This window comes from Emys orbicularis, chromosome 1 (genome assembly GCF_028017835.1).
Source record: "Emys orbicularis isolate rEmyOrb1 chromosome 1, rEmyOrb1.hap1, whole genome shotgun sequence".
Classification (NCBI taxonomy): Eukaryota; Metazoa; Chordata; order Testudines; family Emydidae; genus Emys; species Emys orbicularis.
Genome location: NC_088683.1, coordinates 83,490,013 through 83,517,898, shown reverse-complemented (window position 1 = coordinate 83,517,898; position 27,886 = coordinate 83,490,013). Strand labels below are relative to the sequence as shown.

The window sequence follows — 27,886 nt, the reverse complement described above, 5'->3', positions numbered from 1 at the left end:
CCAGATAAAATTGACTCCCAAGTACAAAGAGCCTAAAAAAATTGATTTGTTTGGGTGAAAGCCAGTTTACAATTTAGAATGGCAAACCGCCACCACGTTTGTTCTCGGACAAAATGGATGAGGTGACCCTAAAATCTTTGGGCATTTATACTCCTGCTATAAAAAAGAAGAAGTTTAAGCCTGCGATCCACCAGAAATATCCATCATACTAACCAATGAGTCAGACTGACACCTCAGACACGTCATAAGTTTAAAAGGAGATCTCTGCCCCCACCTCCTACATCAGAGGTTCTCAAACTTCATTGCACCACAACCCCTTTCTGACAACAAAAATTACTACATGATCCCTGGAAGGGGGACTGAAGCCTGAGCCTGCCCGAGCCCCGCTGCCCCTGGTAAGAGGGCCGAAGCCTGTAACCTGAGCCACGCCACCCCGGGCAGTGGGGCTCAGGCTTCAGCTTCAGCCCCAGGCGATGGAGCTTGGGCTTTGGCCCGGGCCCTAGTAAGTCTAAGACAGCCCTGGCGACCCCATTAAAATGGGGTCATGACCCACAGTTTGAGAACTGCTGTCCTACATCTATTACATCAGGACAGCCATCAGTTTCCAAGTAGTCTGTTTGACTTCTTGGTTGAGGGCAGCAAACCACTCATGCAGACTTCTCCCTCCCTGGCCTCGTCAAAATTGGTTTTCAAATCTGTTCATAGAATCATAGAATATCAGGGTTGGAAGGGACCTCAGGAGGTCATCTAGTCCAACCCCCTGCTCAAAGCAGGACCAATCCCCAGACAGGGATCTGGGGCAAAAATCTAAATGGCCCCCTCAAGGATTGAACTCACAACCTTGGGTTTAGCAGGCCAATGCTCAAACCACTGTAGAACCTCTCCATTCAAGATCCAGTTTCCCTTCCTTTGGATCCAGACATAATATCATAAAATTATGGCCAGGCTGAATATCCCAACCTGATCAGTCTGCATCTAACCACCTGGATGCTCAATGGTTAGAGTCTCTGGAGTCTGCCTGTTCTGTGGCAGATCAGTACATTCTTTTAAGTAGTAAGAAGATATACATACCTTGAGATATACATACTTTGTAAAACAGAATACATCTCCTTCCAAGGCTACTATCCAGTTTGTCCTGGATGACCTTCTTCACCTAAAACAGATGGGGCTGTCAGTTAGCTCACTGAGGGAACACCTCACTGCATTTTGTCCTCTTATAGCTGGCAAGCCTGTGTCCTCCGACCCTATCACTATCAGATTCTTGAAAGGTTTGGACAGACTCTTCCCTTATGTAAAGGATACAATTCATTCCTAGGTTCTTTCAGGATTGATGGGACTTCCTTTGAAACCCAAGTTGCATTTTTAATAGCTGTTAGCTCAGCTAGGAGGGTTGCTGTGCTCCAGGCTCTCATGACTGACTCTCCATATACAACTTTTTAAAACAAGGACAAAGTGGCCCTATGTCCTCACCCAAAATTTCTTATGGAGGGGTCTTGGAGTTTCATTTGAATCAGACTGTTTGTTTGCCAACCTTCTTTCTGAAGCCTCACACTCACAAAGATGTATGCAAGACATCAAAAGGGCATTGGCCTTCTATTTGGACAGGACTAAAGACTTTTTGGGCATCTCCTCAACTGTTTGTTTCATTTGCTGATTGAATGAAAGGAAAACCAGTTACCTCCCAAAAAGCAACAGAGGGTCCTGTGGCACCTTTGAGACTAACAGAATGTTAGTCTCAAAGGTGCCACAGGACCCTCTGTTGCTTTTTACAGATTCAGACTAACATGGCTACCCCTCTGATACTTACCTCCCAAAGGATCTCCACCTGGATTTCCACTTGTATTCATTTGTTATGACATAGCTAATGGGGCGTTAGGTCACTCCACAAGGACTTAAGAGGCTTCAGCACCTTTCTTAGCTTATATTCCCATTTCTGACATTTGCATTGTTGCCCCTTGGTCTTTGGTTTGTACATTTACCACTCATTATACCAGGGGTAGGCAACCTATGGCATGCGTGCCAAAGGCGGCACGCAAGCTGATTTTCAGTGGCACTCACACTGCCCGGGTCCTGGCCACCAGTCCAGGGGGCTCTGCATTTTAATTTAATTTTAAATGAAGCTTCTTAAACATTTTAAAAACCTTATTTACTTTACATACAACAATAGTTTAGTTATATATTAGACTTATAGAAGGAGACCTTCTAAAAACGTTAAAATGTATTACTGATACGCGAAACCTTAAATTAGAGTGAATAAATGAAGACTCGGCACACCACTTCTGAAAGTTTGCCGACCCCTGCATTATACCATCTTCCAGGCCTCCAGAGACCATGCTAATTTGGGAGAGTAGTGTTGCAGTCCTTGTTTAGATAGACTCTGATACCTTCCTCCATCAGGAACTGCTTGTGATTCACTCAAGTGGAATGGACATGTGCAACACTTGAGGAAGGCAAAATAGTTATAAACCTGTTCCATAACTGCTGTTCTTCCAGATATGTTGCACACATCCATTCTACAACCCACCCTTCTTCCTCTTCATCTGAGTTATCACACATACGGTCTTCCAATGTGTGAAGGAAGTGAGAGTGGTTGGGGCAGCCTGCCCTTTATGCTACTAGGAGACAGCACAAGCACATAGAGGGTGCATGCTCTTCCCCAAAGGGTACCACTATGGGAAAAAGTTATCCAATTCCAATGCACTGGCCATGTACAACATATCTCGAAGAACAGTTACAGAAGAGGTTTGCAACCGTTTTTCTGGTTCTCAGCCCAAATGTGAACTTGCTCATGGAGCCTGATAAAATTCTCTTAAGCCATCAATCATCATGTTTTCTAAGCAAGTAAAAAGGGAGTTTTTTCTCACTTATAATTTTTCTCACAAACTTTTTGTACTCTGACAAATGACAAAAGGCTTCTTTTTGAAATGTCAGTCTTTCTATGGACTTTAGCCTCAGTGATGAGTCATACTTTTTTCTGATAATCAATGCTTTGTTGTTCTGTGTCATTGCAGCTGCTATAGCACTCTGTGTGTGTGTGTGTGTGTGTGTGTTGATAAGCAACGCAAGTAGTGCTGCCTGTAGTTAAAGTTATAAAACCCTGTTAAAGTTCTTATTGAGCCTGTTTTTATTTGCATATAACTAGAGCTGAATGAAGTTTTTCCACCAAAACTTTTTTTGATGAAAAATGCATATTTGGTGACACTGAAACATGTAGCAAATTCCTGTTGATTTTGCTAAATTATTTTGGCTAGAAAAACCAACCTTAAATCTAAAAAAAATTGAAATGTTTTGTTTTGACATTTTTGAAATGAAATGTTTTGATTTTTGATTCAAACAACTTTGTTTCAAAATTTTCTCTTGAATTTTATTTAAAAAACTATAAAACCAAAAATGTTAGAAATCAAAACAAAACATTTTGTTGCTGGTGGAACAAAATGTTTTGACCAGAAATGAATTTATTTTTTACTCTTTGATTTGATTTTCATTTTTGGTTCAATCCAAAGCTAACCTTTTTCTTTCTTTTTCTTTTCTTGCTAGTAAATACAAAAATCCATTATTCACCCAGCTGTACTTATAATTTTGCCAAACTTAAACCATTTTAAACTGCAGGCAGAGTTTTGTGGGGTTTTTTGTTTTTTATGTTTCAGCTTAAACAGTTCTGCCATTTCTGAGAATACAATTAGGGGAAAATGTGTTTTGCCCAGGTTTTAAAAAAGCTTAGAACCATTTCACTGAGAAACTCTAATGCCTCTATCCTTGAAATTTAGCCAGGGGTTTCCCCTGATGTCAGGATTTGCCTTTTGCCATCCGTTTGAAAATTTCCCAAATGTGCCCGAACTATAAACCTCTGAAAATCAGTGTTTGCGTGTTATCAGTAGAGACTTGTTAGATTTTTGGCTGCTAAATTTTCTGAAAATTTCATCTGCAGTGAACTCACAGCTCCTATCTGTGACTAGACTGGTCCTGTAGAGCAACTGAGCAACGTGGGGCTGAGCAGGGTTTTGCCAACGGTTGCTTCTCCTGGAGCCACTCTGACATAGGACATAGGAACTGAGAGCCAGGTTATTTGTATATATAATAACATAATGAATTGCTGTAGCAGATCCAATTATATACCATTATAAGAATATAATTCTTTTTCTGTGAACTTTTACTTTCCAAACTGTAGGAACCAAGGAAACAGGGAGAATCCCTAGGGTGAAAATGTTCATTAGCATGCTAGCAAACTGCTCCAAGGAAGTTGTCCTCAAACACACAAGAGGTGTGGCGTATACTTTGAAGTGCTCCACAGTACTGAAGTTAAATCATATGAACTACTGGATTCGTTTTTATACAGAACATTTGTGTATCCAATTTAAAGGAATCACTACTTAAACAGGTTCCAAGACATCTTTGAAAATTGGTGAAAGAATGGAAATGCAGCTGCAAACCCAAATAAATTAATGGAAGGGAAGACATTGCATATCTGGAGAAAATATGAATCCAATACGTTGGAAGTGTCACTCTACTTATGTGCTGTTACTTGGCCTAAGAATAAGTTAATATATAACATGTTAATGAACACTAACACCTAAACTTGTTGGCCATGTTTATGCTAGAAAAAAGCATCATGTTTTAAAAGTGTTAACTAATATGATATTAAACACTATTTGGCTTTTAGTGTAGACCAGGAAAGTTGTGCTAAATCATGGTTACTTACCTCATTTTAAAACACAATGCTTTTTCTTAGTGTGGACATAACTTTAAAGATACACTGGGGAGAAATGGAGCTAGAGAGAGAGACACTGGCTAGAGACCAAAGGCTCCTCTTCTTTCAGGGAAATATTGGAATTCAGTTTGTTGGGCTACAAAAGAGAAGACACAGATGAGTAATATATAGTCTATAGAGAACGTCCAAACTTCTGTTATTAAGCTTGGAGTCTTGCTAGCTAGACTTTGGAAATATTTTTAATCTAGCTGTTTTATGTGCTATATAATGTTTGATTTTTCTCTTTGCTTTCTACCCTAAACCAAGTAAACTTTTATTATTTAAGATAACTGGAACTACTTGTGTATTAGTTGTGTAGACTAATAGCTAGGGAACAACTGCTGTCAGGCACCTCAGAGAGAAAGAAACTGAGCTGTGAATTTCTTGCTCAGTTGGTGGTGCAGAGAAGCAGAAGGATGACAGGATGAGTCACACTTGCTATGTTTTTAGGAAATGTCCTTAGAAAAAATAAAGTGTAAAGGGAAAGCTGTGTATTGAATATGCATGATAATGGCTCAGTTTGTGAAATTTAGACACAGCCTGGTCTTGGGCAGGGGAGCAGCACCAGAAGGCATTTTGCCTTAGGGAGGTAGAATAGCTACTTGGAGTGGCTGTACAGTGGCTTTGCACCTGCTAATGGCCCTTTGAGGGGTGCAACTTAGTCTTCTCCTATGCAGCTGGCCAGCTCTGCTGGTGTGTTTTATAAGAAGCACAGGGATTGGAGCTGTGGTTCCACCTCTTCCCCACCCCATTTGGAGCACCATACCCCTCCACAGATGGCAGAGCACGAGGAGCTCTTGCACTCCCTGGAGTACATGGGCTGCAATTCTGCTTGGCCCCCTTATGCATGCAGTGCAAAGTGAGGGGTAGGTTCTTCATGTCCTCTTCTTCTCCTACCCCCTGCTCACCCACATAAGGGCAAGGCTGAAACTGACCTTCAGTGATTTTCTACTACCTTTTTCCCCACTAAGGTTTGGTGCTCCAGATACATATATTTCATTAGTTCCTCCCTCCAAGTACAGTGCAAACTAGTTAAGACAGGTTTTTCCCAGCTACCTGAAATCAAAAGGTTATGAGCTTATTAACTCCAAGAGTTAATTTTTAAAAAAAATTAATTTCTATGTGATTTGGCTTTGGAACATAAAGTTGAATGAATTGTATCTGGCTTGTCTTCCCTAGTATTAGCTAGTTATCAAAGTGGGGCCCTTCATTAGTTGACATTTTATGTAGAGGTTTGTCTCTTCATAATGAATCATTGGCTCAACAGCCTCTGTTTCCTTGCAGTGTCTAGTTTGGTCTATGTGGTAGTTGGTCTAAGGTTTATTTTTAGCTTATCCCTTTCTAATATCCAAGACAGGACAAAATACCATTCCCAGTACTGGAAATTAGGATCTGGTGCCAAGTAGATATAATTTTCTGACTCAGATATTTTTCTTATGTTGCCAGTTACTGGAAAAAGAACATTCTTTTTCTCACACAGCTAAGAGAAAGTTCTGTAAGCTGAGTCTGATATTTCAAAGCACTTTTTAGAACAAAGTTCAATATATCGACAAAGCCAACTCATCATATAACGCTTTACTGTTAATTCTACCTATAAGATGTTTCCTTGAATGTGTACATATGTAGTCTGAAATAATTCGCTGTAAATTAAAATTGGCTAGTTTATTTTGATTGTGAATAGTGGGAATGTTTCAGTGGTTTCATGTTATCTGTCCTGAGTTTTAAGAGCTTCCTGCTGTAGCTATTTACAGATAAATTGAGGACCAGCCTTTACTACGTTCCTTTACCTTTTTACCATGGTGTGCACATTGTTATTTTTAGTCTGTGAGGTCTGCATAAGTATTTTTGTAATTTATGAAAGTATTTCAATATGCTTCTTCCTGAATTGTTATATTTAGAATTGACTGTCTGGTAGGGAATTTCTCACCTTTGGAAATGGAACCTTTAATGGTTTCAATCTCCTGTGTGATGGTTGCATTTTTTGTTTGATTTTTTTTTTGTTTTGTTTTTTTACCTGTGGTTCTTCGCTGGTGGAAGAAAACGGAACCTTATCCAATTTGTTTTTTCTCTAAACACTTCAGTAAATGGCGAAATCTGATTAAAATGGTGGGTTTTTTTCCTGTTACTAATTCCAATAATACTATGTTTACATAGCACTTGTATACTTGCAGTAACTTTATCAAGGATGATAAGTAGGATGAATCAGGAAAATAAGAATATTAAGGAAATGGAATCAAATAACAAAAGAAACTAACTAGGTCCCTTATCCTGCAATGGGATTTGCATGTGTAAATCTATATTCATCCAGGGAATCCCATTGATATGAAGCATTTGAGTCCATGAATGAGGATCTCTTTGCAGGATTGGGGCCTGAATATACAGGGAAAACTGTGATTCAAGCTATAAACAAAGTGCTGTCAGTTGAACAAAGTGAACAAAGAGTGGGGAAAAAAGAAACTCTATCTCTGACAGCTATAGAAATTGTGGGTGTTAGTGGTAACTATAGGAGGTTTTAAAAAAACAAAACTTCAGACATAAGTGATTTGTTTTTAAGTTGACTTTGATCCTAAAGTATATCAGAGAGAGAGAGAGAGAGAGAACAGAAATCAGGGAGTACAGAAGTTTTTGCTATTTGTAAGCAAAACTGCATTTCTTTTTATTTGGGAAATAAATTATATATACTTGATTATCTACATCTACACTGTACTAGTGTATCCATTACAACCTAGACCTCATGCACTCTACCGTGAGCGGAACATAAACATTACCACAAGGCCCCTGATTTCTCCAGCAGTCTATTGCAGCAAAATTTAAAAAATGGACGTTTTACTGAGTTAAATATGAAAATACTTTTTGCATATTTTGATGTTAAATGCAATTTGTTTTACTCTCCCCCTAAAATGTTGGTTTTTCAATATGCTGCCAGGTCTTGTATTGTACAAAACTGCATTGTAAAGTTGTCAGTGTGAAGTTGGAGATTTTAGTAGCTGGATACAGGGGACACTTAGGGACTTGGCATCTAGAAAATTGAGGTGCAGTTTGGGTTTATGGGATAAGTACAACTTGATGTTTCTGTCAAATACTTAACAATGCTAACATTTTGTCCTCATTTGCTTTCGGAGTGAATACCCTGCGGTCTTAGGAAGAGAATATTGTTTACACTTGGTTAACATTTGGAAGGTTTCATTATCATAGGGGCTATAAATATAATTTTTGTAAGGAAAGCTTGGAAGCTGGAGCAAAATTCTGTTTGATGGATTCTGCAGTAACCTCTGCAGGCATGGAATCGCACAATATACCATGCACTGATTATAGGCAAGCGTATTGTATCTTCTGGATAAGTATTGAGTATAGTCACAATCGTGGGGAAATTAACAATAGAAAACTATTAGTTTTAATACTTGTTTGCAATAATACTCACAATGTCCTGTGCACTTTCCAGACATATAAGAAGGGTCAATCCCTCTGCTATGCAACTACATCTATTCAGAATACTCCTAGATCTACTTATTGCTATGAACGTGGCTCAGAGAAGCTTGCTATTTGATGCTGTCACAGCTGTGCTAAATTTAACACAGCTGTAATCCTGGCAAAAAAATAAATAAATAAAACTGATTTATCAGAGCACAGCTGCAGATGCGACAAGGACTTAAATTTGTTTTTAATACAACCAAGCCACCAGTTTTTCTTGTTCTCCAATGACCCAGTCACCTCTAAAAGTTCAGTCCGCTTAAGGCTGAATTTGTTAGTTGAATGAATAATAAAGTGCTCAGCAATTTTAGGTGAAACTATCTACTTTACTAAGGAAAATAGTTTGTTAACCCTTTACAGTTTGTTGACTGTGGTTTCCGATACTGCCACTCAGAGTTGGGCTCTTAATTAACACACGTACTACTTACAGTGCTGGTTGCCACACTGGAGTGAAAGAGGCCAAATGTTTACTCTCTGCGTGGGTAATATGAGATATACCTACAGTTCAGAGTTCTTTTGGTTCTTATGACTTATTTAATTCAGGTGCTCTTTTAAGATTTGGAGATGACTAAGATGGATAAAAGACCATGCAAGACTCTGCGTGTAATTTTTGGCCTGAATTTCTGTATTATGGTCCGGTACCAAGAGAGTTTTGCTTAGACTAGGAATATCTAGCCAGATTTTGGGCAAATTATTTAGCCCACTTGTGTTTTATTGGTATGACTACAAACTATAATAACTGATTTGATTACACAAACTAAATATACGAACTGCCTCACCAACTAGTGAAATGCAGCAATCTCTAAATTGGAACATGGAGAAGGAAGTGAGAATGAAACTACAGAGAAGTTTAGGTCAACAGATTATACTTAATATGGATTCTGATTAGGATACTTGGGTTACCCTTATACTTGATACAAGTGCTATAGGGTCTTTAATGACCATACCACCATGACCCAACATCATTTTACATTATTTATCATTTTAAATAGGAATGCATCTGTCACATTCTCTAGGTAATCACTAAAGCCAAATAAATTAAAACTTAACAATATTGACTCAACTATAGAAAAATCAACTAATTCTTCAATAACAGAAACACAAACTTCTCTTAAGCCATGTTGTCAAGCAGAAGCCTGGGTAAATAGATACAGCTTGCATCACTTCTTTGAAGATTAACAAATTCTCTGGCTTTGTCCAGTGAATGAGGAAAGCAAGTTCCAGAAAAAAGGACCCTCCTCAAAGCCTGCTCTGTCTCCAGCTTCAGACATACAGAGCCATGTAGCTGGTCTCAAATGTCTGGACAGAACATAAAGTAAAACACAGTCTAAGAGCCAAATTGACCATGCTGAAGGATTGTTATAACATAGTAATGCTTTGACCATGCTGTTAACACAGCATGGTTTGTCTCTATTGAGTGAACTAAACCACATAATATATTAGCAAAAACTTCAGAGGGCAACTTGTGGGCTGCTGTGGCTTATGATACACTCCCCCATTTCAGACTGCCTTTGTAAATGAGCTGTAAGATACCTAGTGCCTAACCCATACTGGGCTTTAAAGATTAAAATCAGTACCTTGAATGGCACACAAAACTAAAAAGAAGCCAGTGCAGTCTGTGCAGTGCAGATGTAATATGTTCCAAGTGAGAGAAACTGTTAAATGGGGATACACGTTTCACACTACAGCAGTTGATAATCTTTTAAGCTTGCCCCACGGAGAGCACACTGCAGTAATCCATTTTGGAGGTGACAAAGTCATGTATAATGCCGACAAGATCTGCATTTGAGATGAAAGGTCACAGCTTCCTGGCCAAGCAGGCACCTTTAATGTAGCTGCCACTACTGCATGATGATCCAGAAGTGACTGAGAATCTAACAAAAGACCCCAAAATATGAACCTAGTTAACAAAAATATTGTCCTATCCTTACCTCCCTTCCCCCAGCTGCACTTCATCTAGCTAGCTCTTACCTAGGTCCCACAATATTCTCCATTCTTTTGTATTCAGCTTATCGACAACTTTTAATAAACTAAAGCAGGGGTCGGCAAACTTTCAGAAGTGGTGTGCCGAGTCTTCATTTATTCACTCTAATTTAAGGTTTCGCGTGCCAGTAAAACACTTTAACATTTTTAGTAGGTCTCTTTCTATAAGTCTATACTATATAACTAAACTATTGTTGTATGTAAAGTAAATAAGGTTTTTAAAATGTTTAAGAAGCTTCATTTAAAATTAAATTAAAATGCAGAGCCCCCCCCAGACCGGTGGCCAGGTCCCAGGCAGTGTGAGTGCCACTGAAAATCAGCTTGCGCGCCGCAGGTTGCTACCCCTGAACTAAAGTGTTATATTGTGGTGTACATTATCTTGGGAACTCCAGGATTGCCATTAATGTGACTGGGTAGGATAGTCCAGATCTTGTAATAATGCGAGGGAGGGAGTTTTGTAAACTGCCAAATACAAAAATAACATTGAAATTCTTGCTCATTATAAGCCCATTTTATTGATGGGTTGTTCATTGTATGTGGGAGATAGAAGACTAGGTTGTGATGCTTTTGTTCTTTAATCTATTTGGGCTTGTCTTGTTTGTGACGCATTGTTTTTAGTTATTTTAATGTTAACAGGCAAGTAGACCATATGCTCATAACTGAAAGGATGATTATTAAATAACAGGCCTTGCCAACTTTGGGATTCATTAAAGCTTGTCACATTGGTAAGTTCTACCTTCAATTCCATCCTTATTATAAGACGATTAGGATATTCCACAGGAAGCTATTGAATATGCTTTCTATATGTGAAGATTTACAGAAGATTAAAGGCAGATGTTTTGCAGTTGTGTGGGTTGGGTTTGTGTTTTTCTCATTCTTTCTCCAAAAGAATTTTTTTTTTTAAAGTTTCTTTTTCAATAAACAAGAACATGATCAGATCAACTATACATATGAATACATCCATCTTAATCAATTATTGTGATATATGAGGGAAAGAGAGTCTTTTCAATATTTGTTTATAGTTGATAAGTGCCAAAGCTCCATGGGAAAACATGCAGGGGTATGCAAGGGTGATCAGGTTACATGAAAGCTCCTTTCACAGATTTCACAGAGTGCCACCCACAGAGTTTTGGCCATTTTGCTTGACAAAAAGTGAAGATGATCAATTATCGTGTGCTGACTATGACATCATTCATAGTCTAAATTTAATTTCCTACTAAACATCCGCTTGGTAATGCTATAGAAATAGCTTCCTATTGATTCATTATCTCTGCTCCTTGTCCTTCTAATTTGTCAGTTACATTAAGTTGCTCAAATGTGAATCAGTTTCACTGTTAACAGGCAGTGAATGGAAATACTGTACCTATTTTAATTTTCTTTTTAGTTTTGTTTAAAAGTAATAATTCAAAATACGGCTAATTCTTGCCTAGTCCAACTGTATTAATTGAAAACAAGCTATTTCTCTAAAGTCTTACATAGCAGTCAGTTGTTTGAACAGTAACCTAATTTCCCAACGTAGTTTGCAGTAAATTGAATTATCAGTGTTTATGAATTGTTAGTATTCTGTGTGCTCTAAAGAAAGAGGCTGCTTTGAAGGGATGGGGACACTCAGACTTCATTATATAAACCATCCCATGAAAAACAGCACTGTTAGATGGAAGCAGTTAATTGAAAAAATTGTTTATTAAAGATCACTTGACAGTGAGTAAAAATGATGGATATGTACTAAAAATGATGCATATGGACTAATAATCAATAGTTTTCCCTTACCACTTTAATAGCATTCGGTGTCATTCCTTGACACCAAACCTTAGCCATTTGAATACTAATTTGGATTCTGTTGCACAGCTTCTCTCTGGGTTCATTACTCATGAGCTAATTCCTGCCACCTGTGGAATTCAGTGGCGGACCACTGTTGTTGCTGGAGACTCCAGGACAAGGCTTCCACCTTCTGCTCACGGAAACTTTTAAATAACACCATAATACAGGTTCAAACTAAATGTATACCCCAAATTATTTTTTTTTAAAAAGCAAGAGGAGCAAAAATATACCACCATGACTAAACAACAAAGTAAAAGAGGCGGTTAAAGACAAAAAGACATCCTTGAAAAATTGGAAGTCAAATCCTACTAAGGAAAATCGGAAGGCGCATGAACTCAGGCAAGTTTAATGTAAAACTATAATTAGACAGGCGAAAAAGAATTTGAAGCGCAACTAGCAAAAGAAACAAAAACTAAGCAAATAAAAAATGTTAAGTACATCAGAAGCAGAAAGTAAGACAAAAGATTAGTGGGTCCACAGGATGATCAAGGTGCTAAAGGCGCACTCAAAGACCAAGACAAAGCTAAATGAATTTTTTGTGTCAATCTTTGCTGCAGAGAATGTGAAGGAGATTCACACAGCTGAGCCATTCTTTTTAGGTGACAGCTGAGGAACTGTCCCAGATTGTGGTGTCCATAGAGGAGGTTTTGGAACAAATTGATAAATTAAACAGTAATAACTCACCAAGAGTTCTGAAGGAACTTATCACTTAAATCACCCTCTGTACCAAATGACTGGAGGCAGGACCGGCTCCAGGGTTTTTGCCGCCCCAAGCGGTGGAAGAAAAAAAAAAAAGCCGCGATCGCAATTGCGATCGGCGGCACTCCGGCGGCAGCTCCACCGCGCCGCTTTCTTCTTCGGCAGGAATTCGGCGGCAGGTGCTTCCCTCCGAGAGGGACCCACCACCAAATTGCAGCCGAACAGCCCAACATGCCGCCTCTTCCCCTTGGCCGCCCCAAGCACCTGCTTGCTGGGCTGGTGCCTGGAGCCGGCCATGACTGGAGGATAGCTAACGTAATACCTATTTTTAGAAAAGGCTGCAGGGGTGATCCTGGCAATTACAGGCCGGTAAACCTAACTTCAGTACCAGACAAATTAATTGAAACTATAGTAAATAACAGAATTATTAGACACATAGATGAACGTGGTATTTAAGGAAGAGTCCACATGGCTTTTGTAAACTGAAGTCATGCCTCAGCAATCTATTAGAATTCTTTGAGGAGGTCAACAAGCGTGTGTTCAAGAGTGGTTCAGTGGATATAGTGTACTTGGACACTATATTTTTCACAGTTTTTCCACAGTTTTCACAGTGGAGAGAGGCAAGTAGTGGTGAACGGTGAGGTGGTAAAGTTTGCAGATAATACAAAATTACTCAACATAGTTAAGTCCAAAGCTGACTGCAAAGAGTTAAAAGAAATCTCACAAAACTGGGTGACTGGGCAACTAAGTGGCAGATGAAATTCAATGGTGATAAATGCAAAGTAACGCACATTGGAAAATATAATCCCAACTATATGTATAAAATGGTGGGATCTCAATTAGCTGTTTCCACTCAAGAAAAAGATCTTAGACTCATTGGGGAAAATTCTCTGAAAATGTCTGTTTACTGTGCAACAGTAGTCTAAAAAGCTAACAATGTTAGGAACTATTAGGAAAGGGATAGAAAATAAGACAAAAATATCATAATGCCACTATAGAAATCCATAGTATGCCTATACCTTGAATACTGCATGCAGTTCTGGTCACCCCATCTCAAAAAAGATATAGTAGAATTGGAGATAGTACAGAGAAGAACAATAAAAATGATTAGGGGTATGGAACAGTTTTCATAGGAAGAAAGATTAAAAATACTGGGACTGTTCATCTTAGAGAAGGGACAACTCGGCGGGGGGGGAGGGATATGATAGATGTCTCATATCATGAATGATATGGAGAAAGTGAATGGGGAAGTGTTATTTACCCCTTCACATAACACAGTGGTCACCCAATGAAATTAACGGGCAGCAGGTTTAAAACAAACATAAGGAAGTACTTCACACAATGCACAGTCAACCTGTGGAACTTATTGCTAGAAGATGTTATGAAGGCCAAAAGTATAACTGGGTTGAAAAAAGAATGAGATAAGTTAATGGGGGATAGGTCCATCAATGGCTATTAGGAAAGTGGTCAGGGATGCAATCCCATGCTGTGAGTGTCTCTAAACCCCTGACTGCCAGAAGCTGGGACTAGATGACAGGGGATGGATCACTTGTTTATTGGCCTGTTCTGTTCCCTCCCTCTGAAGCATCTGGCACTGGCCATTGTCAGAGGACAGGATACTGAGCTAGATGAACCATTGGTCTGACCCAGTATGGCCATTCTTATGTTCCAGGTCCAAAAAGGAAAAAGCTTGTGTTTCCTTCCTAAGGCAGCAATTAATATTGTTAATGAACAAGTGGGGCAAAAATGAGAGGTTAACACCCTTCTCTGTTGCCTTCTCCCTTGAGGGAGTGTTTCCTGGGGCTTTTCTCCTACACAGAGGTTCTCTCAGTGCTCTGTATCTTGTCACCACCGCTGCCCACCCTGCAGGAAATCTGGGCTTCAGAGAAACCTGTTCTTCCTGTGCAGCCCTATCTCAGGTTGCATCCTAATGGGAATTGTGCCTGTCTGGCTTTCAGCCCAAGGAACCTCGTTGTGCCATGGAAAGGGGCTCGAATTTCATGAATCAATGGAATGGGAATTGTGCCATCTGATCATCATAAACCCTTGGTCTGCCAGGGAAAGAGTTTCAGAGTCTGTAAGGCAGAAATGAGTTTCTCTGTCTCTCTCTACCCCTCCCCTGCTCCACAGGCTGGCTCCACATTAAAAACATATGAACAGGCATACAGGGTCACCCAAATGGTCCATCTAGCCCAGTGGCAGATGCTTCAGAGATAATGAACAGAATAGGATTATTTTGAGTGATCCATCCCTTGTCATGCAGTTCCAGAGTCTGGCAGTTGGAGGTTTAAGGACCTCTTGCCTAATGGTCATTGATGGACCTATCCTCCATGAACTTACCTAATTCTTTTTTTAATCCAGTTGTACTTTTGTCCTTCACTATGTCCCCTGGCACTGAGTTCCACAGGTTGGCTGTGCATTGTGTGAAGAAGTAGTACTTCCTTATGTTTGTTTTAAACCTGCTGCCTATTAATTTCATTGGGTGACCCCCTAGTTCTTGTGTTATGTGAAGGGGTAAATAATGCTTCCTTATTCACTTTCTCCACACCATTAATGATTTTGTAGACCTCTATCATGTCCCTGCTTAGTCATCTCTTCTCTAAGTTGAACAGTCCCCGTCTTTTTAATCTCTTCTCATACAGAAGCCATTCCATACCCCTAATCATTTTTGTTGCCCTTCTCTGCAACTTTCTTGATGCTAATATATCTTTTTTGAGATGGGGCGACCAGAACTGCATGCAGTATTCAAGGTGTAGGCATACCATGGGTTTCTATACTGATTTTCTGATATTTTCTGTTTTATTTTCTATCCCTTTCCTAATGGTTCTTAACTTTGTAAGCTTTTTTTGACTGCTGCCGCATATTGAGAAGTTGTTTTCAGAGAACTATCCCTAATGACTTCAAGATCTCTTTCTTGAGTGGAAACAACTAATTGAGATCCCATCATTTGTTAGGATTATGTTTTCCCATGTGCATTACTTTGCACTTATCAACACTGAATTTCATCTGTCATTTTTGTACATAGTGTAGTTGAAGCTATGTCGGTCCCAGGATATTAGAGAGACAAGGTAGATGAGTTAATAAATTTTATTGAACCAACTTCTGTTGGTGAGAGAGATGACATACAGACAACCATATACAAGAAACCCACAGATCACCACATCTACCTTCATAGATCCAATAACCACCCCAAATACACCAAGAAATCTGTTTTCTGCAGCCAGGCACGCAGATCACACAGAATATGCTCCAAGGAGTAAATCTGCAATATACATCTTAACACACTTGAACCCCCTTCACCAGACGAGGACCCTCCACCAGAGAAGTAGATCACATCAGGGAATGGGCCACCCAAATACTCTGAGAATAACTTTATCAATACTGAAATAAAACCCTCTCTGAGCACACACCCCTAGTTGTTACCTACAACCCCACACTGGAAGCCATATGGGGGATCATCAGATAACTACAACCCATACTCCATGAGGACCCCATCCTGACAGAAATCTTTCCTGATCTCCCACTTCTGGCCTTCAAACAACTCTCCAACCTTTCCAAGCTCATCATCAGAAGCAAGCTCTCCATAGACCAGGACATCAACTCAAAGCAGCACCAGACCGTGCCAGAAAAACAGATGCAAAACCTACAGACATATCTCCACTGCTACAGTGATCAACACCCCCCACAACACACCTTTCAAGATCCATGGATACTACACATGACTATCACAACAAGTGGTATTCTTCATCCAATGCACTAAATGCCTCAATAACAACTATGTGAGTGAAACCAGACAATCACCATGCTCTCAAATGAACTCACACAGGAAAATAAGACAAAAACACCATATCACCTGTGGATGAACACTTCACAAAGCGATCACTCTATATCTGACCTGTCAGTCCTCATCCTCAAAGGAAACCTGCACAACACCTTCAAAAGACGAGCCTGGGAACTTAAATTCATAACTTTGCTAGACTCTAAAAATCATGGACTGAACAGAGACACTGGATTTATGGTTTATTACAACAATCTGTAAACTGCTAATCCCTTTTTTTGTCCTATGACTGCAGAGGTGTTAACAGTCCAATCTACTTTGAATAGTCCCTTGCAATATGTGCTAACTACTTATGCTAAACAATCTGTTCCACCTTGTGTTTAGCTGTAATGCAAGAGCTTCTATATGGCTTGAAAGCTTCTCTCTCTCACCAACAGAAGTAGTCCAAAAAGAGATATTACCTCACCCATCTTTTCTCTCTAATCTGCCATTTTGTCACCCAGTTAGTGAGATCCCTTTGTAACTCTTCACAGTCAGCTTTGGACTTAACTTTCTTGAGTAATTTTGTACAGTCTGAAAACTCTGCCACCTCATTTTTCCTTAAAGCTGGCACTTCAGGCAATCAGTGATTTTTGCTTGGGGCAGCACATGAGGATCCCACTCCCAACAAAATTGCACCTTTGTGGGATTACAGAGGGGTAAGTGAGAAATCTCTTCCCATATTCAGAATGATTCTGATTTACTGAGTAAAACCCTAAGTGGTACTAAGTTACTCCTACAGTACTTTCTTGGGTGTTAGCCAGCCGATGGGAGCAGGCAGACAGCCTTTCAGGCTCCCAGGGCCATTTACAGGGCCGGCTCCAGGCACCAGCCGACCAAGCACGTGCTTGGGGCGGCACCTGGTAAGGGGCGGCCAATCTTGGGGTAGCGGGGGGCGCTCAGGGTTTTTTGTTTTGGGGGGGGGTACGGTTGGGCAGCGCTGGGGGTGGGGTAGGTTGTTTTTGTTTTGGCGGCTGGTGGGGGGATTCGGCAGCAGCGCTCGGGGGGCTGGCGGCGCGGCGGAGCGCACCGCGGGGGGGGGTGTTCGGCAGCGCGGCTCGGCGGGGGGGGTGTTTAGCGGCGCTCGGCGGGAGGTGTGTGTGGCGGCGGGAGGTGTGTGTGGCGGCGGGAGGGTTCGGCGGCGCGGCGCTCTGTGGTGGAGGGGGGTGTTCAGTGGCGCTCCGCGGGGGGCTGGGGGGTTCGGTGGCGCTCCGCGGGGGGCTGGGGGGTTCGCAGGGGGGTTCGGCAGCGCTCTGCGGGAGGTGTGTGTGGCGGCGGGAGGGTTCGGCGGCGCTCCATGGGGGGGTGTTCGGCGGCGCGCTGGGGGGTTCGGCAGCGGGGTTCGGCAGCGCTCCGCGGGGAGCTGGTGCGTTCGGCGGCGCGGCGCTCCGCGGGGGGCTGGGGGTTTCGCAGGGGGGGTTCGGCGGCGCTCCGCGGGAGGTGTGTGTGGCGGCGGGAGGGTTGGGCGGCACTCCGCGGGGGGCTGGGGGGTTCGGCAGCGGGGTTCGGCAGCGCTCCGCGGGGGGGCCGGGGGGGTTCGGCGGCGCTCCGCAGGGGACTGGGGGGGGTTCGGCGGCGCTCCGCGGTGGGCTGGGGAGGTTTGGCAGCGCGGCGCTGGGGGGGTTCGGCGGTGCAGCGCTCCGCGTGCGGGGGGGGTGGCTGCGCGGTGCTAAGGGGGTGTGTTATGGCGGCGCTATGGAGGGCGGCACTCTTTTTTTTTTTTGCTTGGGGCAGCAAAAAAGTTAGAGCCGGCCCTGGCCATTTAGCAAGTTACTTCCCAGTTGAGATAGGTTTACAGGTATCTCTCTGTTGTGTGGTTCCCATGCCAAGATGAATAGAGTCCTGCCTTCCCCCTGTAAACAGCCAGGCAAGATAGTACGACATATGCATCACCCCCCCCCCGCCCCCCCCCCCCTACACACACACACATACACATACACACACACACACACACACACATACACACACATACACATACACACACGAAAGTAATAATTATTAATGCCTTTGAAGGTACACCTCTACCTCGATATAACGCTGTCCTCGGGAGCCAAAAAATCTTACTACATTATACGTGAAACCGCGTTATATCGAACTTGCTTTAATCCACCAGATTGTGCAGCCCTGTCCCCCCGGAGCACTGCTTTACCACGTTATATCCGAATTCGTGTTATATCGGGTCGCGTTATATCGGAGTAGAGGTGTATCATAAAATCCAAATGTGAACATCTGACTAAACTAAATGTTTAACCAAAATGTTTATGTAAAAACAAAGAAATGGTGTACATTTGGGGAGCCTAAAATTGGTGCAGCAATAGCTTTACCAGTGAAAGACACATTCATACCTTCAGAAAGGGACTTCCTTATAAAGGACCCCATAGACTGTATGGGTGATGACACCCTGCACAGCAATTTCAAAGCCTTGGCTATAGATTTTCAGATGAAAGCTTTTTCATCTATTTAGTAAGGAAAGCTTCCGTTGTGATAAACAAGTGGCTTATTGTCTAAAGGTACGAGCCTGGCTTGGAGTGAGACATCTCTGGTTTTCTCTTGGTTAAACCTTTGATGTGATTTGTGATGAGCAATGGATTCTAACTTGGTGGCTATAAGGAAGCCATTTTATACGCAGTAATAGCCATTACTCATTCTAAACAGATATCCTGTGAATGCAGATTTGCTGGTGTGGAGTTATTGGGGGAAATATTAGAGAAATTAGTAGCTGAGATTGCAGAGAGGCCTCAACTCTCACTGTCAAAGCTAGCATAGCAATCCATTGGTTGCTACTAACACCAAGAGTATCCAAGATTACTCTGGCAGGTGGAAAAATCTGGAACAAAAGCTTCCAAGAAAACCTAGATAAATTTTTCTCCAAACCAACAAAACCTTCTGAGGACATAGAATAATGCACTTGATGCAATGCAAAATTAAATATTCTCAGATAACATCCAAATGCCTCTTTTGGTATGTCTGTACTGCAATTAGACATCCTCGGCTGGCCTGTGCCAGCTGATTTGGGCTAAGGGGCTTGGGCTAAAAGGCTATTTAATTGTGGTGTAGACATTCAGGCTCACTGGGACCCTCTCACCTCACAGGGTCCCAGAGCTCAGGCTCCAGCCCGAGCCCAAACGTCTACACCACATTTGAACAGCCCCTTAGCCTGAGCCCTGCAAGCCTGAGTCAGCTGGCATGGGCCATCTGTGGGTTTTTTAATGCAGTTAGACATGCCCTTTGTGGGTAGATAACTACAAACAATATGCTGAAAGCCAACCCAGCTTTCACTTTAGACCCTTACATACTCACTGTGGAAGCAAACATGCTTTCAAGACAATTTTCCATCCTTATAGTACACATCATTTTAGTTCATTAGACACCTCTGTTGGGATGTCTTTTAAAAAAAAAAAAATCAAAACCTGCAAACATGGCCATACAGGGTCAGACCCATGGCCCATCTAGTCCAGTATCTTTTCTGTGACAGTAACCAATACCAGATCCAACAGTAAAAGGTGGAAGAAACCACACAATGGGCAATTATGATACTGGCAGAGGAAGTCTCCCCCTACTTCCCATTAGAGGTTGGCTTATGACTGAGGCATGAGTTTTTATATCCCTTTGAAAACTAGGGAGTAAGCATAGGTCACAGCTTCTCTGTGGCATAGGAAATAATGTCCTGATTAGAGAAGAATTTGTTACCTTTCAAGACAGTTCACATAAAGGATACAGTTGGCATGTTAGGCTTCTGGGAAACTATTCAGAGAAGTCCATCAGAGGCACTGGGTGGAAAACTATATGAACCTCATCTCAGGAAGTTTTGCAAAGTAAGTTTCCATTCCTCTGCAGAAAGCATCCTTTGATTTCCACGTAACTTCTTAATTTATAAAGATCTTGCTTTATCGGGGGGGAGCTCCCGTTCCTTCCTATTATTCTTCTGGAATAATTAAACTCTGTTTATCCTTTTCCTCCTTCTGGCATTCGCTTGCTACTTTCCGTGAATAATGAATGAGTAGAGAAGCTGTGCAACCGAATGAGAAATGTCTTACGTGATGATTTTCTTTCTGCTAGCACTTCTCTCTGGATTCTACCCACCCTGGCAGTCTGGTAAATGGCCAGAATATACACTGAAATTTTTCTCTAAAAGGAGACAGACATATGTTGCCTTAAGGTTAATTTAATATATTAGATCAAGTTGTTTTAATGCTAATAATTGGTTGCTGGAGTGTTTCTTTGGCTGTGGAAGAACTCTTTTGGTGGCCTAGTCCTGGAGCCTCCAGCAACATGGGACTGCCTCCAAATTCTACAGGTGGGAATCATTGGCCCATGAGTAATGAATGTGGAGAGAAGCTGCAAACAGAAAATTAGGTAAGATTTCTCATTTCTACAATTATGGCTCCTTCACTGAAGTGAAGAAGATTGCTGCTCTTGTATCATGTAATGTGGGTCATATTTTGATAGAAACATATCTAGATGTCTTTAATGCCATTAATCGTTAGGTACGTAGTCATAATCATAACTTATCTGATTGAAGTTTGTAAACCTTTACCAGTGCTCTTTCCTTGTTTATAACTAAGTTACAGATTCTTTGGGCACAATTTATGATAATTTTTTTTTTTTTTAGAAAACTGGTTTGTCTTATTTTTGTGGCTTTCCTCTGCATTGATTGTTTTCTTATCAGCATTTGGTCCTTTCAAGTTTGACAACTATTAAGTCTCTTTGTCTTCCACTTATTTATGTAGCCCTTCCCTGCCATGTCATGTCCTGAAGTCTTTGCAGACAATTTCAGTGTCCCGGGGTCCTACTCAAGACACTAAGATAGTATAAGACTTTCCGCCTGAGGAAGCGGTACATGCTGAATTGACCAGAGGCACTGATGTACCTAGCTGCAAAACACTCTCCACTGCCCATTCAACTGCTAATGTCCTAGAATGTTAGAGCATTGTTCTGTTGTTAAATCAACAAAAAAAATCTTTTTTATTTATTTCCTCATGCTGCTTATTCAAGTTGACAGCTTTTTCTCCCTAGAGTTTTAAGGATACATTTGTATTGGATTTAGTAACAAAAGTTGTGGGAGTTCATAATGAAATTTCTGTCTGATTTACTTACAGTCTGCAGAAATTCAAAAATACATCTGTTGTATCAGCACCGAGACTAACAGGAAACCTCAGCTACCAAGTAGGTCACTGTTTAGGGCAGAGATTCTCAAACTGGGGCAGGCAGAGTGGAATGTATTCTGCGGGGGGCGTGAAGTTTTAGGGGGGGAAAATGTACTGCACACATTTTTCCCACAGCAATGAATAACTAGCTAAGCTGATTCTTCCAAATATATCAGGTCCTCAGGTTGCGCTGTGCATTTGACTCTAGATGACGCTGTGCGTTTTGATGGATTTCTGTTAAGCTTGCATAGCATTATACAGAGTCATTGCCATCTGTACATTAATCCGTTTCCTACGATGCAGTGTGGATATTTAATTGAAGGTAGAAGGGGATCTCTGGATAGCTGTCTCAAGCATACTACCCAGTATGGAATTACTGTGCTCCAAAAAACAGGTGCACCCATCACACTGGTAACAGCATTGTGATGCAAGTAAGATCTCACTTAAAATGTATATTACTCTATACTTAAATGGCTCTGTTTGAATCAATGCCTTACTGTTTTTAATATTTAGTAAGAGTTGCCTGTTTTTTTAAATCAGTATATGTACTTGTATAGTGCGGGGGGTGGGCGTTAACTACTACAGACCAAAGAAGGGGGGCACGATCAAGTATGTTTGAGAACCACTGGTTTAGGGTAGACTTGTCAGCATCTAATATTCTTAGAATTCTTCTTCCCCCACGCCCAAAAAATGAATATGTGTGTGTGTTTTGTTTTGAACTACTTGGCAATCATTTTAATAGCTTATCAAAAAACTTGATTTATAAAGCAGTAAGCATTCAGAAAAGACCAGGATTGTGTTCTATATTGCTTAAACACATTTATAATCCTTTCGTTTTTATCTCATAAAAAGATGTATTATTCATGCAGCAAGAAAATGAATTTGCTTTTCAAAAATATTATCAGAAAAAAATAACGTTCTTGCAGTTTCCTGTTATAATTAAACATGAGAATCCTCTTTCTTCTGTTATATTAATAGGTTGTAAGACGAGAATGATTTTTGGTATATAGCACCACAATTTATTTTTCTTATTTTTCTCCATTAACCAATTTTGGAGAACTTTTCCAGTTGGTAGGCTGGCACACATGCAGAAGAGCCTTATTAATCCTATTTCCTAAGGATCCTAAAAAGCTAAAAACATCTTAGTGAGTTTGAGGTACTTTTATGATCTGGAGGAAGGGCATTCCGCATACCCAAAGCTACAGAGGCAAGATATGAACAATACCCCTTCTTCCACAACAATTCTCGAGCTGCAACAGCCCCATTTTCTTCTTACATGTCTAAAAATACATAAAGTCAACAGCACCAACTTTCTAATGTGCCGGTGGGGGCGGGGGGGGGGGCTAAAAACCCGAGCTCTGCCCCAGGTCCTGACCCCACTCTACCCCTTCCCCCAGACCCCTGCCTCTTCCTGCCCCCACTCCATCCCTTCCCTCAAGCCCCACCCCACCCCACTTCTTCCCACCCCTTCCATGCCCCCGCTTCACCCCCGCCCTTCCTCTTCCCATCCCGTTCCGCCCCCTCCCCTGAGCGTGCCCCACCCTTGTTCCTTGCCCTCTCCCCCTAGCGCCTCCTGCACGCTGCAGAACAGCTCATCTGCAGCAGGCAGCAGGAGCTGGGAGGGAAGGGGAGGTGCTGATTGGCGGGGCCGCCAGCAGGCGGGAGGTGCTTGGGAGGAAGGGGGAAAGATGTATAACGGTGGATGCTCAGCACCCACCATTTTTTTCCCCTGGGTGCTCCAGCCCTGGAACACCCATGGAGTCGGCGCCTATGCATAAAATTATATAGGAGCCAGAAGGCAGTGAGATATTCAGGACCCAGTCAGTTAAGGGCTTTGAACATTTTAGAATTGAAACCTAAAATTGAATCCATGCCCAAACAGACAGCTGATGCAAAGAAGTGGGAACCCAAATTTTCCCCTGCCCACCTTGGACAACTATCGAGCCATTTCTTTCTGCTTTAGTTGCATGCAGAAGATCAGCTCCTTCCCAAAATAAAGGTAATTGGAGTAGTTCAAGTGTGATGTCACCAGAGATGGCTGCAGACTTGTAACATTATGGCAGTAAGCCTGCCATATCCATGGCTGCCAAGTGATCTTTATAATCAGCCCCGGTCCAAGAGGGGGTTAATAAAGGAAAAAAGCAAGGGGGAGAAATACAGATACTAACCTTTTTTTTTTTTTAAAGATCTCCAGTGTACAACTAGAATACTATACTCTTAAATATACAGTGTTGATGCGTATAAATGTTATGGATTATCTGGTAGCAACAGCTAGCAACACTATACTGAAAGTTCTGTACAGTGTATCCTTTATAAACTCTCTCTCCTGAGTTTATAAACAGTCACATGCGAGAAATTGCTGCAGGTTCAAGCTTTGCAGACAAGGTCTTGACTGGCAAACAACTTTAAAATAAACTACATTCCAAATGCCAGATTTTCAGACTCTGGTGCTTAACATTTGGGCACCTAAATCTTTATTTAAACACCTAAATCTCTCTGTTTTTTTGTTGTTGTTTTTTTTTTACTGTTCCGGTCCAATTCCTATGGAAGTCCGTGTAAAGACGCCTTTTGATTTCAATGGAATTTAGATCCAATTTTTAGCTAACTACTGATTAATTTGCCTAAATCAACACCTAGCGCCCCAACTTTGAAAATTGGACACTAAATCAATTCAGCGATTTAAGTTCTAGAAAATTATGTTGGTCATGAGAAGGATTTTTTATGAATTAAGATGTATTTTACGATTCTCTAATTTGAAAGTGTATCCAGTTTTAAATTATTAGCATTTTGGAGGATTAGATAGGTAAAATATCAGAATTTTCTCTTTCCATTGCTAAGCTTATAGGGTCGTTTCACAAGACTTAAAGAACCTTTAGAGAGGCAGTTACAATTTTAACTTCTCGTGTATTCTGTTTTCTTTTGTAATCCAATGGATATTACAAGGCTAATTTGTGTAAGAAAACAAAATGTGGCTGCTATCATTAGTTTATTTTGGGGGAAGATATCTGAGACATTAAAAGAATGTGACCCTTGGCATCTTGATAGAGCCAGGTAAAGTTGATGTGAGTGACCATCTGGTGACTGCTGACTTTGCAGCCTCTCCTCGCAAGAGAGTGCCATTAGGACTCCTGAGGGTGCAAAGAAAAACAGAAATAAAGCAGCATGAAAGGAACTGATACTGTCACTCTGATCTTGAGGCAATGCTCATATATCAGCATTGTTTGATAGTTTAATCTCCTTTCTCTCCCTTGACTTGAGGTTGTGTGTACCCTTTCAACCTTTTCCTCCTCTTGTTCTTTGGGGAAGTCAGTTTCCCAGGAAAATGTAGCTGAATGAGTAACTAAAAAATATCTATGGCTGTTTTTCATTGTATAGGATACCTTTCTCTTTTATTAAAGAAAGATTTACATTGACTTTAATCCCCAGTCGTAAAACCTCTAATCCCTCAGTCATATGTACCCAAGATATAGTAGTTGGTGTTGACATCATCTGTGAGGATTGCTGAATTTTCTCCATATACTGTGAACTTTTGTTCCCTCATATATCTGCCACAGCCAAAATTCTCTCCTTGGTGAGAATGAATGGATGTGATATAAAATTGGACCTTATACAGAAAGCAAAACTGACCCTTTTGTATATGCTTATGTATGTGCCAATATATTTTTGAAGCATAAAAAAGTAGATCTTTATACCTTCCTTTCCCTATGATTCCAACTAAATGAAGTCAAGGACAACTGGCTCTTCAAATGGAGTTTCCCCATTCAAAGATGATATGAGCAGTGAAGATCTGCGGTATCGTCCTGCTTTGTTCTCACCCGCAAGCTCAAGAAGGAGGCTGGAGGACGAGGTTGAACCAGCTGTGTGTACCGTGGACAAGCGCATAGGCATCTCGCCAGCTCTGGGTAATGCTTTAGAGCACATTGTGGAGCAGCTGGATGTTTTGACTTTAGTGAGTATGCAATGGACTAGTAATGCTTCCTTAATTAATATGGTAATTCCCTCATTACTGGGTAAAAAACCTGGAGCCACGCTCATAACCCGAAGTATTAAAATGTTGTGTGGGCTGACTTTACAGATGGTTAGAGTCCTGCTGAATTCTTTCAATCTCATGAAATGTTGGCCATATGAATTAAGTTCATTAAAGTCAACATAGAAGGTTCTTTAAAAAGCTTTTTCTTGTTATGCAACTGCCAATGGCATTTTAAAACTTTGAAAGGCTATTGTTATATTTTTAACTCTTTGGCTGGGAAGTTGGGATTTTTCAGTAGTAACTGCTAATGTTGATTTACCAGAAGCCTGCTGTTGACTAGAGAGTGTTAGATTCCAACTTGAACAATCATGCTCTGACAGAGGATGAACAAAGTAAGAAAGGCAGAACAGTTGAGAGAAGAGCATCCCCATCTTTTGGTAGTTCCAGGACTATAGACATTTTCAGCCTGAGGGCTCCAGGTTCTAGGTATCAAGGTAGAGTCCAGGCACAGGCATAATTCTAAAAATCAGTGTGAGACAGAGCAAATACCAGCATTAATCAATGGCTTCTGATTCAGTTGAAAATTCTCATCATTTCCTCTCAGTAACTCAGCTCCAGCCAATTTATATTTTAGATATTGCACTTTACTTGGTAATTTATTAAAAGTGTGCCTAATTGAAATGGGGTAGTCAGATAAATGTAGTGAAAGAAATGCAGAGCGAAAATGCTTAATTTATCAGAAGACTCAAAAGGGCTATCAGTTAATTGTGGAATAATGTAGATTAAAGCAGAACAGTCTAGAAAGTTACCTTTCTAGAAATAAAATGAATTCTTGGAGGATGCCTTTTATTTAGTACTTTAAAAAAAAAAAAAAAGACTCTTTTTTGGTTGTTTCTGCAGTGCTTGTTTTTGTAGCTGGAGACCCAAACAATATGTTCCATTAATGGATGATATTTTATTTATATTAAAGCTTGTGTAGATGAATAATTATCCAGGGATACAATACCCTTCAGTAAGTTTTGTTGAGGCAGGTTTATGCCTTTTGACAATCCTCTTAGTTAAAAAGCCATAGTATTAATTTTGGGTTTAAATGGGAGACTATCTAAAGCCAGTATTGCATCCATAGTCTTTTCTGTTATTCAGTACAAGCCATTGTTTTTGTGAATAAAGCATTGTGCACATTTATGATATTGCAGAAATATGTAAAAAATACATGACTGTCCTCTTCTTGCAGACTATTTCAATCCTGGAGCAGCGATTGACTTTGACCGAAGATAAACTGAAAGAATGCTTAGAAAATCAACACAAAATGTTACTTCAAGCCAGGCAAGGAGAATAAAAAGTACAAATGTAGTTGATCTGTACTGATGAATATGTTTCATACATTCTCAGGGAACTAATAAATGATGATGCCTTATTTAATCTCACAATAAGCAAAAAGCAAATTTTGTCTCTTATTTTAACCTATTGCTGTAAGGAGAAAAAAGTGGAAAAAGCACATGCAGTATATTTTAAAAATATAGTGGCAAACTAACGTTTGGTTAACCTATTTAATAAAATGCAGTTTAGCAGAAGATTAATACAGTTTTAATACACATTTTGGGTGACTCTTTGACATCCATAGAGTGAGGATTTCACTCTTTATTTTGTTTGTTACCTCTCAACCTTTCATCCTCATTACATTCTACCAGTTGGCAGCCTATACTTAAATATTTTCCCAGGCCTAAGAAACTTTTTTAAAAGCACTGAACAACAAACTATGCAATTTTAGATGGAAGGCATTTATTGTGAAAGGAGGTAAGGCAGCTTTTTCAACCTAAGTGAGACTTACTTAAAATGAAGTTGCCTTAAGAACAGCAGGTAGAAATTATACACATAGAGAAGTGACAAGACCTGCCCAACTCCTAAGAAATTTCAGGGGGATTTTAGGGAATTCTGTTTTTTTAAGGGTAAGCAGATTTTTTATTACAAATATGAACTATAGCCCGTCCTGCACCCCAAGCCTCTACCCCAGCCTTGAGTCCCCTCCAAGAGACAGCACCCCATACCCCCTCCTGCACCCCAACCCCCTGCCCCAGCCCTGACCACCCTCCCAGAGCCAGCACCCCGTGCCCCCTCTTGAACCCCAACACTCTGCCCCAGCCCGGAGCCCCCTCCTGCACCCATACTTCCTCCCAGAGCTTGCACCCCTCACCCCTTCCTGCACCCCAACTCCTGCCCCAGGCTCAGCC

General features: G+C 41.0%; 1 protein-coding gene across 1 annotated transcript in view; it reads left to right on the top strand.

The window, feature by feature from the left end:
- Nucleotides 1–27,062, top strand: part of POC1B (POC1 centriolar protein B) — a 91,570-nt gene extending 64,508 nt beyond the window's left edge. Inside the window, exons 9-10 of the mRNA XM_065400269.1 lie at nt 25,410–25,634; nt 26,890–27,062. Of these exons, the coding sequence (XP_065256341.1) occupies nt 25,410–25,634; nt 26,890–26,994 (330 nt within the window). The 3' untranslated portion in view covers nt 26,995–27,062. The remainder of the gene's footprint in view (nt 1–25,409; nt 25,635–26,889) is intronic.
- Nucleotides 27,063–27,886: the final 824 nt, after the last annotated feature.